Source organism: Psammomys obesus, unplaced genomic scaffold, assembly GCF_907164565.1.
Source record: "Psammomys obesus unplaced genomic scaffold, mPsaObe1.curated_primary_1811, whole genome shotgun sequence".
NCBI lineage: Eukaryota > Metazoa > Chordata > Mammalia > Rodentia > Muridae > Psammomys > Psammomys obesus.
Window position 1 is genome coordinate 12,719,823 of NW_026585691.1, and position 12,080 is coordinate 12,731,902.

Genomic DNA, 12,080 nt, shown 5'->3' on the forward strand with positions numbered 1-12,080 from the left:
AGCTGCCTCCTGAGTGCTGAACTTACAGACAGGTGCCTCCACACACGCCCTAACATGTGTAATGTTTAAATCACATTGAATATATCTATCTCCTCAAACACTCATCGTTTATGGCTTAAAACTTTTTAAAAATCACTCTCCCATCCTTTTAACGTGTGCCATATATCATCAGTGCCTGTAATGACATACTGTGCAGTATTTCTTACTCCCATTTAATTAAAGCCTGCTGCCACTGATCAAAACCCTTCCAATCCCCTCTCTTCCCATTCCACTGTCCTGTCCTGTGAAATCTGCTTTTGTATATCCTGCCCATACATAAGTAGATCTTGTGGCATTTGCCTACTTGTGCTTGTTTTCTTCATTTATTGTAAAGATTTGCAGCTCCTTGCAAATGTCACAATGTCATTCTTTTTGTTGTTATAGTTATTAAATAATATTTCACTGTGTATGTATATATGTATATAAAAATATATAAAATCAATTTATTTTTAGAAACAATTTACCAGAGATGAATGTTTGCCTCGTTTTTTTGGCTATTGTAAGAGGGTATAGTTTAGCATCTGAATAACATTCCTGTATTACTTGTCAGGTGGCAAAAGAGGAGAACTCCTCCTTTCAATGGACTAGAGAAAAGGAGTGGAGGGAAGAAGGAAGGAAGGTGGGCCTGGGAGAAGTTGAGGGAGTTGGCTTCAATTGGGATATAATGAATAAATTGTGAAAAACAAATTAAAAAAATACTGAGAGATGTGGACATTAAAAAAAAAGGATATTTTTGAAGGGATCTGTTTGTTACATATTTATTTATCTATCTATCTATCTATTTATTTATTTATTTATTTATTTATTTATTTATTTATTTATACTTAAGTGTGTGCCTATGTGAGTTTTTGTGTACCATGTCTGTGCAGGGGCCCACAGGGACAAGAGGGCTGGAGTTAGAACCCGCAGCTGACCTAGGTGTTAGCAGCCAAGTCAGCTAAACCAAGAGCAGTAAATATTCTTAACCACCGAACTATTTCTCCAGGCCCTCAAAACTTTTTAAAATTTTGTATTTATGTGCATGTGTGTCTGTATGCTATGGGAATGCAGGTGTCTGCAGAAGCCAGAAGTAAGCTTCAGATCTCCTGGAGCTGCAGTTCCAGGAGGTTGTAAGATGTTCAGTGTGGGTTCTTGGTACCCAACATGGGTCTTTTGGGAGAACTAGAAGCAGTCTTACCTACTGATCCACGTCTCCAGCTGTAAATTACAGTTACTTATGGGGAGTGGTATATGTATCATAGCACACATCTGTGGGTCAGAGAACAATTGTTGGGGATTTTTTTTCCATCTACCATGTAGGTGCCAGGGTTCAAAATCAGGTTGCAGGCAAGTGCCTTTACCAGATGAGCCATGCCAGTGTGTGTGTGTGTGGGGGGGGGGGGGGGGGGGAAGAGTTGTTTCATTTGACCCTGAGTTTTGAGACAGAGTCTCACTACATAGTCCTGCTAACCTGAAACTTGCTGTGTAGACCAATCTGGCCTAAAACTCACAGATCTACCTGCCTCGGCCTTCAGACTGCTAGGATTAAAGGTGTGTACTAGTACGCCCAGCATGTATTATTTCTCTTCATGGGTAATCTAAAGAAAGAACTCTGTTTAAAATCGCCCGCTTACCTTTGGATCCACCCTGTGGTTCAAGCTTCCTGAAAGCTCAGTCCAGAGCTAAGCTGATTACTAGGTAAGAGGCAAAGAGCCTTCCCCAGTAGTTCACCTTTCACCCAGAAGATGTCTGCCTTTCCTAGAGCGTTGTGGGTCATCCATTCAGTCTTAGACTCCTGAGAGACAAGTCTATGCAAAATAATGTTAATTGGAAAATTCAGGAGTTTTATTTAGTATAATTCCTATTTATTTATGTTTTTTCTTACCCTGACTAAGCAGTTTTGTACAAAACTGTTCTGTATTGTTTTCTACTGAGCACTGGGAGTCACTGAAAATAGAAAACCCGGATTATAGTAAAAGAGATTACGTATGAGCTGTGGATGTAGTTCCTTTGGTAAAGTGCTTGACTTACATGTCAGAATATCTGAGTTGAGGCTCCAGCATCACACAGAATCAGGGGGGTGACCCATGCCTGTAATGAGCACTCAAAGGGTAGAAGCAATAGGGTCCAAAGTTCAAGGCTAGATGCAGCTACAAGTAGAGATCAAAACCAGCCTGCTACATGAAACTCAGAAAGAAAAATTATGAAAAACCACACTGGACATGATCACCAATATTGTTAGTATGTTGGTGTGTGTATAAAATTCTTAAGAGAGTGGTATAAAGACTGTATAGTGTATGTCTCACCAATTTTTCCTAATTATGTTTATGTAGCATTTGTCATGAAATTTTTATAGGCACATTTTAAATTACTTTTTATTACGTGACATTTTAGTTGTTTTATAATTTTCCTTCTTAAAATGTAATACATTTCCTACAGATGTGCATATATTTATTTGATTTTAGTCATCTGATTATTTACACAAGATATGTTCAATATTCCAGGACAGAATATCCTTGATAAAGAATTTCTAGGTTCCCCTTAATGCCTGTGGCAGGTGGGGTGAGCTGGTTTTGAGGTCATGAGAGCTTGAGTGTGAGTTCTGACCCTGCCCCTCTCCTGGGTCCTGCACCTCTTGGGCAGCACAGTAGAGCTGAACCTGGTGGTGAAGGCCTAGGTGAGCCAGCTCCAAGGGAAATGAGAGCTGGAGAGCTGACCTTGCCCCTTACAGTGAGATAGCCAGGGTAATGCTGAAGAGGTCGCCCTGGTGGTACAGACATAGGAGAGCTGGCAGGCTGATCAAGTCAGCTACTTCCCAGGCCCAGATCCAGGGCATTGAGCTGACCCACCCCAACATCTGCCCCATCTTTGATCCGCTGGAGGGTGTGAAAAGGCCGTCCTGCAGATCCAAAGCTGCAGGATCTCGGTGACTCGGGGCAACAGCAGGATGTTTTAGAGGATTCCCTGTGAGGATCCAGTATAGAGAGTGTAGCAGAAACCAGAGGCCTCAAAACAGACCAACAACTCATTGTAATGAGGTAAAGATGTGTGGACAAGAGTATACTGTATGAGACGTGACTTGTTAGTATGACAAGACTTTTTTAAAATTCTATCTTATTTTATTTTGGGGGGATTACAAGGGTGGAGGGTGGATATGAAGGGACAGGGAGATGGGTGGGGTTGGGGGGGCATGATATGTAATTTACAAAGAATCAAAAGAAAATGTTTTGAGGACACTGGATAGTGATAAAAATTAATTGCTCACCCTAAAAATTTCCATTTAAATTCCCACTAGTGATATTTGTGTTGACTTTCAGCTCTTAAAGCCTTACCTTTTGAAAGTATGTATTTTTATTCATTTATTTAATATTTCATTGTGTGTGTTTGTGTGTGTGTGTGTGTGTGTGTGTGTGTGCGCACACACACGCGTGTGTATTCAATTCCCAGCACCCACATGGCAGCTCACTACCATCTGCAACTCCAGTCCCAGGGGAACCACTGCCCTCTTCTGGCCTTCATGCGCAGTGTGTGAACACACTGAATGTACACAGATGAGGGCAAAACACCTCTGTACATTTAAAGAAAGAAAATGCAAAATACAGAGTGTTTTCCCTTTTCATTGTCTTTTATAGGCCAGTTGAGATTAATACTGTGCTTTTTTGATAAAGCAATAAGTCTTCTTCTGGGACACCTGTCATTACAGGAGCTAGACTCTCTCCAGCTAGAAAACGAACATGGTTCATGGACTTTACATCCCAAGAGTGAATCATCCACAAGGTTGTCTGACCCCATCAACCATGCTAGCAGCTTTGGCTTTCTTGCTGTCTTACCTCCTATTGAGTTCTTCTTTCTAAGACCACTTTCCTTGAAATGTTAAAGAGCTGCAGCATTTGGAACAGGAGGGTTTAAAGTCTCGTTTGTGTTTAGACAACATGGCACCGGTGTGGCTTATACAGTATTGGATATGATACCTAAGAGCAGCCACTCGAAGACTATGAGTCAGCACAAAACAGCTTATACCAGATTGACCCCCAAAGTAAATAGCAATGCAGTCTGTAATGTAACTATTCTAGCAGAATGCCCCTTTATGGCTTTGCTTGTTTGTTTTGTTTTTGTATAAATATGATCTCGATGTCAGAGACCTTCACCTCTACTTTCAAAATCCTGCCTTTTGTCTTATCTGTAGGCCTATGTGCCTAACTCCATGAAGCATTGGTCTATGCGTGTTTCTGTGTCTGCCTGTATGTAGTCCATATGTGCCAGCACGTGCCTGGGTACCTACAGGCAGCTGCCTTACCTAGCAGCCTGTGTGCTGGTAAGTAATGTCTTACCTGCCCTTGGCTCCTCATAAGCTCCTCAACCTTGAATCTCTTCAACCTCAAATCTTCCCGTGACCATCTGCCTTTCCTGATATCAGTGTTTAGTCCTCACACACGATTAGCATCTTGGTGTTACAGAGTACAGAGCTTAAGGTGCATGCCCAAGATTGGAAGGAGTGAGGTGGATAGGGACTCTGGCTTCAAACAGTCACCAGCTCAATGACATAGCAGGACCCATTCAGGCTAGAGGGCTTGCCGCTACTACTTTTAAGGGACCATAGGTAATGCTAGTGGGTATTCAGCACTGAAGTCTATTGAAATGTCTTTCTCTTTTTGGATGATGGTCTCAATTCTACTAAACGGAGTGGCTGCAAAGTGCAAGGAGTGAAGAATTGATTAAGCGTTTCTGCAGCCCCGATTATCAAGTTGACTGCTTCTCCAGAAGAATGGCTCACCTAGTTCCCTCTTCATATTAGCAACAGCTGATACCCAGGGCTTCCCTTGACATCACTGTGCTTATATCGCCCGTAGTCTAAACACGGAAACTCATTGTCTTCTGCTTCCCACAGTCGACACACTTAGCCTTCACGTGTGTACAGGTGCAGATGCTATGGATACAGGCAGAGTGGGTGTTCTCTGGGGGCCGAGATTTCCCCACTGCCTTTCACTTGTACACACTGTCTGAACCCCCTCTAGGTGAGGTTTCTCACTGTGATGTGGGTGTGGTATGAGAGCATCTTTGTATGGGATTTGGTAAGCGTTAAGCTCACAAAACGTTAAAACCAATGTGTAGCAGTTAGTGTAGGCCCAATGAATGCGACCTTCCATAAAGGTGTGCCCATAAAGGTTAGGTGAACTGGACAGGTAAACTGGGCCCACAAAGCCCATTGTAGATATTAGCCCCATCCCTAAAACCCACATACAAGTTCCAGTCCTCTGAGACTTTGATTTTCAGCTGTAGTGTTGGAAATATTTCATGTTATTCATGCAATAGTTTAAAGATAAACGTAGAAATTAGAGAATATTCAAAACCAGGGATGAGTTCAACTTACTTCAAGCTCTAATCCTGCCAGCTGTGCTGTTACAGTGAACAAACAGACAAAATCTTACCCTTTAAATTTTGGTGTAAGAATGGCCCAGCTGCAAAGATCTTTAGCAGAGTTTTTGTTGTTCTAAGAGACGAACTTAGTCAGAAAAGGAATTGGCTCTCCAGGGACTAGTCTAGCGACAAGCGAATAGTGAGCTTGTTAAGATGACCGATTCAAATTTTGCTGTTTCTTCACAACAGATTAAATAGAAACGAGTGATTCATACTCCATACATGCACATGGCTTTGGTGTTGTGGTTTATTTTTCAGATGGGAATTAATGTGGTGGACTCCGCTGTCTCTGGATTAGGTGGCTGCCCTTATGCAAAAGGTGCTTCTGGGAATGTAGCCACTGAGGATTTGCTATATATGCTTAATGGCATGGGACTCAATACAGTAAGTTCTTTTAATGTGTTTTAATAGCCATGCTCCCTTTTCAGGTTCAAACAGGAATATTTTCTCAAACTTGAAAAAGAACTGAGGTCAAAGTTTTATTACATGTTTGCTATTTGCTATAATCTACAGAAAAAAAAAAACTCACAATGGAAGAGTTTCAGGGGCTTTGTAAGTGCTTATTGCCGCTGTAGCAAGGCTACCAGGACTACCAGGAGTGTTCTCGTTCCATGTTATAAAGTTTTATGAACTCTGAAGTATTTTTCCATATATTATCTGCTTTGACCTTGCATACTTACTGTGCAAAAGCTCATGTCTTTGCTATTATAATGCTTTTATATATATATATATTAGTTTTGCTTTTAGTATGGATCCTCAGAGAAGCTGAGATCCTCAGTCAGATTGGGATTCTGTTGGCCTGGGGCTTCTGACACCTTGCAAATGGTCAATGGAAGAGCAAAGGTTAATTAAACTTGACATGTAAAACACTGGGCCACAAAAAGCCTCTTTCCATGTACCTTAAAATGTAGGTCTTGCATGCTAACACCTACCGCAGACAACACTGAGCTTTCTTTATGCATAGTAACAAAATCTACAAGCACAGGGGAGAGTCCATTTTATGGAAACTATGAAAAGCAAGAAAACCATTCTGAGACGATTGGACATCCAAACCATCAAAGCATCAGTCAGCTTACCGAAGAAATCTCCCCCTCTCGCCTCCTGCCTGTCCAGTCCTACTGTAACTAGATAAGTGCTCCTATGGTACCCAACTCTTCTGTCATTCCATTCTGTTCTCTACTGCTTTCCCCTGTTTATGCTTTCATTGCAGCTCTGGGTGGTCATTTACATAACATCTCATTCCATTTAGAAAGTGAGGTACAGCCAACTGGTCCACCTCTAGCATCTCTCTCTGTCTGCATCCCAGGTAAAGCTGTAAGGAACTTGGTGATTCCCTGGAATTCTGTACTTTCATTTGTTCATGCTCCCCAGAGTTGTATCATGATACTGTTTATTCTTCTAGCTTCCTGTGCAGCCAAAATGCAACCATTATAGCTTATTCCTGCTCAGTGTCTGTAACATGAAGATGCTCAATAAACATTTATTGAGATTTTTACCTGGCACCAAAGAGAAACAGCTGTTGTCTATAAACAACAAAATCTATTACTTATCTTCTCTGTATGAAAGTAGCAGCTTACTTATACAGTGGCCTAGTCATTGTTTTAGAAGGCAGTGACTAGAAAGTAGAGAGAAACGGGTCCTTTCTCAGAGCTTAAGTGGTGAGTTAAGTTTAATTAACAACCAGTGTTAAACATGTTCTGTAACTTTCAGAAAGTCAAATGTCGCCCTAAGAATTTCTTCGGTTGAGGAGGATTATAGCATGGAGGAGTGCACAGGTAGCCTGGATCACAGTCCCAGTTAGTTACCAAAATCAAGTAATTATAGGACCCTATCTCTTCTCCATGTGTTCATCTCCTGCATTCCTTGCAGTTCTAGCCTTGCATTTGTGTTCATCACTACCAGAAGACTTTATCTGCACCGCAAGGGTGCACAGACCGTGCTTCTGCTTCTGCACCTGCCAGGGAGCTTATATTTCCTCTAAACAAAGCTAGAGCACACTCTGGCCTGTTGGTACCTTCTCCGTTAAAAGCGATATTGGTGACAGGTTTTCCCATGTTACCCAAGTGCACATGACTCTCCTGTTCCTCCTCAACCTCCACATATCCTGTGCTAGTTTTTTTTTTTTTTTGGGGGGGGGGGGGGTTCTTTTTTTTTTCTTTTTTTTTTTTTTTTTTTTTTTGGGGGGGGGGGTGTTACTTTTCTTTGCCTATGTAGCTTCTTACTTCCATCACCACATAAAATACAAGTCAGAACTGGACCTTTATCACCTCTTCCCTGATATGTTCTCTCTATTCTTTCCTCATGAATTACTTGGTCTTTTCAGTCACTTGGACATATCTTTCCCAATAGACTTAAGTGTAGGGCAGACATTTATGAGTCTGTAATTGCCCATGTACACATAAGCTTCATGAACACAAAATAGTATACAATCTGTGTGAAACCTCACAGCATATCATGTGAATTTCTAGATATCTGATAAATGATTTAAGATTAAATACAGTACTTTTATAACCATATCAGTTAATAAGATGAAGTTATAGAGAAAGACCAAAACAAATTTTCCTTGAGATAATCTTAGCATATTTTATGCATAATCATTAGAAATCGAATTTGTACAAAGTTAAAGGAGCTTTAATGACTAAAATATTCCATCAAACCCTTGCTGGATTAAATTCAGAAATTTAAGACATAAGAAGCTATTTAGATAATATTGGATTAGGAATTTAAATTAAAATATAGACTTAGAAGCTCTATGACAAAAACAAATTTCCCAAGTCAAAAAGAATGTTGTTATCCTGAAAACACATCCATAATGTGAAAGAAAAAAAAAGGTTGTTTAAAAGAATAATTTTACAAAACTTTTTGTTGTTGTTGTTGTTGTTGTTTTTCGAGACAGAGTTTCTCTATGTAGTCTTGGCTGTCCTGGACTCAATTTGTAGACCAGGCTGGCCTCAAGCTCACAGAGATTCACCTGCCTCTGTCTCCCTGAGTGCTGGGATTAAAGACATGTGCCACCATGCCCAGCCACGGAACATTTCCTTGACCATTATTAAAAAGGGAAATAACAAAGAGTGTTCTGAAACATCTCTATAAAGAAAAATTAAAATGAGCATGTTATAAAAAGCTTTGTGAGTTTTCATTCTTGGCCAATTCAGGAGAAAATCACAAACATTTAAAACAGCTCCTAGCAATTTATTAGCAAAGATTAACTGTAATTGTTAGTCCTCGCCGTTTCTAGTTCATGTTGAAGAAAGATGCAACCTTATGAGAGATGCTGCGTGAGGGAAACTAGACAATGGACACTCCCACAATGTGTCTCTCCTAGTTGCAATGAAAGTGCTGGGTAAAACACCGTCGTTACTCCAGGCCCATAGATGAGGAACACGCCCTGATCTGAAGCTGGCCTTCACCTTTACACCAACTGCGATCTGTCGTTCATGAATTTTCCTGTGCCTCAGTTGCTCTTACGTATCATTTCAGACAGTACAAAGCATCAGGCACGGTAGGTTCCATTGTATACTAAACACTGTTCATTTTCTCTGCCTTACAGGTCCTCATTTTTTATCGTGTCACAATTCTGATTCTGTATATGGTTAAAAAACATTCCTCTTTCCTGGAATCCATATAAAATTATCAAGTTTGCTTCTCTATAAAGGATAAAGACATTATTTCTAACTCTGAATTTCTCCAATCCATTATTACTTTATTTTCTCTTTCCTCAAATTCTGCTGTTGTCCTTCTTAAACATTAGAGATGCTTATGAATTATGCCTTTATCCAGAGGTGTCTCCTCCATGTCATGTTTTAATAAAGTGGAACAATCTAAAACATTGCCTACATTGTGGAAATAAATGTTGATCTGAACTGAAAATAAGCAAAACGATGTCTCATAATTTTAAACAGTTAAGCAACTACAGTAAGATAAGAATTCACTTTACCTGTTTTTTTTTTTTTTTTTTTCCTACTTCACTCTAATCCCCCTTATAACTCCTGCTGTCTTTTCTTTTCCTTGCCAGGGTGTGGATCTCTACAAAGTGATGGAAGCTGGTGACTTTATTTGCAAGGCAGTGAACAAAACCACAAACTCTAAAGTCGCACAAGCCTCCTTCAAAGCCCGACTTGAATGAATTCATCATTTCAGGGTGGGAAGATCCATTCCAGTCCCAGGTCGTCACAGAATCGTTAATACCAACTCATTCTGAAGTGGGAATTAAAATTAAGAATCAAAAAGAGACAGGAAAGAAGATACGCTGGAGAAGCTTATCACGGGGGAGACGGGGCAGATGCGGGGCAGAGCCAGGCATCTGTTGAACAGCAAGCTGGGGATCAACACTGATGGCCTTTCTTTCAGATGCGGACAAAGCCCGCTCGTTTGGTCATGCAGAAATCTTCTAATTCTTAGCTTAGTAGACTTGAAAATTGACTTCAGATTTCTCCAAGTATCAAGTACCGTGTTAATACTTCATCAACCCAGCTTGCCACAGGGCACTACGGACCGTTAGTAGTTTACGGGCCCCAGCGCGTTGCAGAGTGTGTGGCCCTGATGGGTTTTCTGCCTCCGGATCCCAACTTTTCCACTTGCCAAGTTTGTTAAGTTATGGACCAAGAGCCAAAGTTTCAACTGACCCCACGTAATTTCTAGCAATAGAACTTTTATATTTCAAGGACGGCTAACATCTGTTAACCATTTCAACAACTTTACCGTGCTCCAAGAGGCTGTGGTCAGTGGCAAGCTGCCACATCCTGAAAACACATCATACCTCCCATGTTTGTTCCATGCATCAAGTTTGCTGTGTTTTACATTGAATTAGTTGTAGAAAAAAAAAAAAACCCCACAGTGTTATTTAAATATAGAGAAACTATAAAGTATCTCTTTTATCCTGGTATCTAAGAGACAGTAATGATAAAAGGCTGATGTGGACACCATGATCTATTTCCATTATATCTAGTTTACTTCTGAATTGCGCAAGAAAATACTGCCATGATTTGAAGAATGTTAATGTAATTTTCAACTGATGAGAAGTCTGTTTCCATTGACTCTATGCTATATCTGTTTATTTCTGTTTGACCGTAGGATGTTTATTTTAAGTTCAGTGGCAGAAATATTATCTATTGTGCCAAAAAGCATTGCCAGGGATAACAGAAATTAATACATCGAAGATCAAGGCCTGGGGACATGGCTCAGTGCTTAAGAGCACTGGCTATTCTTCAAGAGGACATGGGTTCAATTCCCAGCCCCCACATGGTGATTCAATACCATTTATAACTCCAGTTTGGGGGGATCTAATGTCTTCTTCTCACCTCTGCACAGTACACAGCACACAGGCATATGTGCAGATAAAACATCCATAAACATAAAATATCTTGGACTTCTTAGAAAACAGTAAAAATATTGAACTAAAAACATTCCAGAAAATAAGGATACTGATTAGAACTAAGCTATCACTAAAGGTGTATGTTAGGGAAAAGAAAGAATGGAAACCTGTGGGTTGACAATTTCCCTGGAAGACTCCAACTTGTCACCTTGTAACCTGGTTCTGTGCCAGCCTGCTCTCCTCCTAGAGTACTGGAAGCCGTTCTGTGCTCGGAGGTTAGGTTGGAATGTAGATGACTCAGAGGCAGCAAAGCTGCAGCCGGTCATGGAGCTGCCTCAGTACCTTCTCCCCACACTCCTCTCTCGCAGACCAGGGTACTGACAGATGGTGGCATCAAATACGCCCATCCTTCCATCTTCGGAGGAAATGGATTCTTCCCTTTCAGAGACATGGGGTGTTCCGTTTTGATATATTTGTGAAAGCACATGTTCATGCAAACTGCTTTTTGAAAATAGTGACCAGCATTGTTTTGAAACGAATTGGGAAGTTCTTCTGAGGACAGAGCAAATAGAAACCTCAGTGCAGTGTCACACGGTCACACGGTGCCCACCTCAGGGCACCAGCTGACTTTCATGACAACCTTGATTTTATCTAATTACATTCAACACAAACTAGTTCATGTTTTAATCTCCTCCTCTCTCCTTATAGTGTCTGACGTTCTTAGGAATAATCCTCTCAACACATCCAGGAAACCTTGTAATCATTTCAGGACCCATTGGCGGGGGGGGGGGGGGGGGAAGGACAAACAAACAAAAAAAACCTCATCCATACATGATTTGATACCAACTCTTGCTTTGGTTCTACCTAGATAGGCATAAGAATGACGAAGCAGATATAGATTTTATTGAAATGTAAATGAAAATAATCTTTTCTTAAGTTAAGAAGAATATTTATCCTGTATCCTGGAAATTGAAGTGCATTTTATCGTACAGAGGTGTTGCTGCTCTATAGACAAATATGTTAGAAGTGCTCTGTGGCTTCTGAGCTGGGGCTGTTGCCAAGCAGTAGTTCACTGTAGTCAGGATGTAGAAGGATCTGGGTTTGATCTCCCAGCTCAACAAGCCAACAAGTAGAAATAATTTTGCTTTCTGAAAATTAAAATTCTGTAAATCTCATGTTCATGAACTCAAAGCAAACAAATTTAATCTGCTGGTAATTTTCTAGTAAAATCAATGTTCTTCTATGCTAAAATTCAATTTTTAGCATTTTACTTACTATAAAATTTAATAAAGACATTTTTCGTTTTATTTTTATGGCTCTTAATTTCTAC

At 40.4% G+C, this 12,080-nt stretch overlaps 1 protein-coding gene across 2 annotated transcripts in view; it reads left to right on the top strand.

Annotated features, from left to right (window-relative positions):
- The window catches only part of Hmgcll1 (3-hydroxymethyl-3-methylglutaryl-CoA lyase like 1), a 117,037-nt gene extending 105,496 nt beyond the window's left edge, over positions 1–11,541 (top strand). Inside the window, exons 8-9 of one of the 2 annotated variants that reach the window (XM_055596916.1) lie at positions 5,695–5,820; positions 9,452–11,541. In XM_055596916.1, the coding sequence (XP_055452891.1) occupies positions 5,695–5,820; positions 9,452–9,562 (237 nt within the window). In that variant the 3' untranslated portion in view covers positions 9,563–11,541. Of the gene's footprint in view, positions 1–5,694; positions 5,821–8,761; positions 8,826–9,451 lie in introns of those variants that run through there. The other variant, XM_055596917.1, reaches the window with a different exon arrangement.
- Positions 11,542–12,080: the final 539 nt, after the last annotated feature.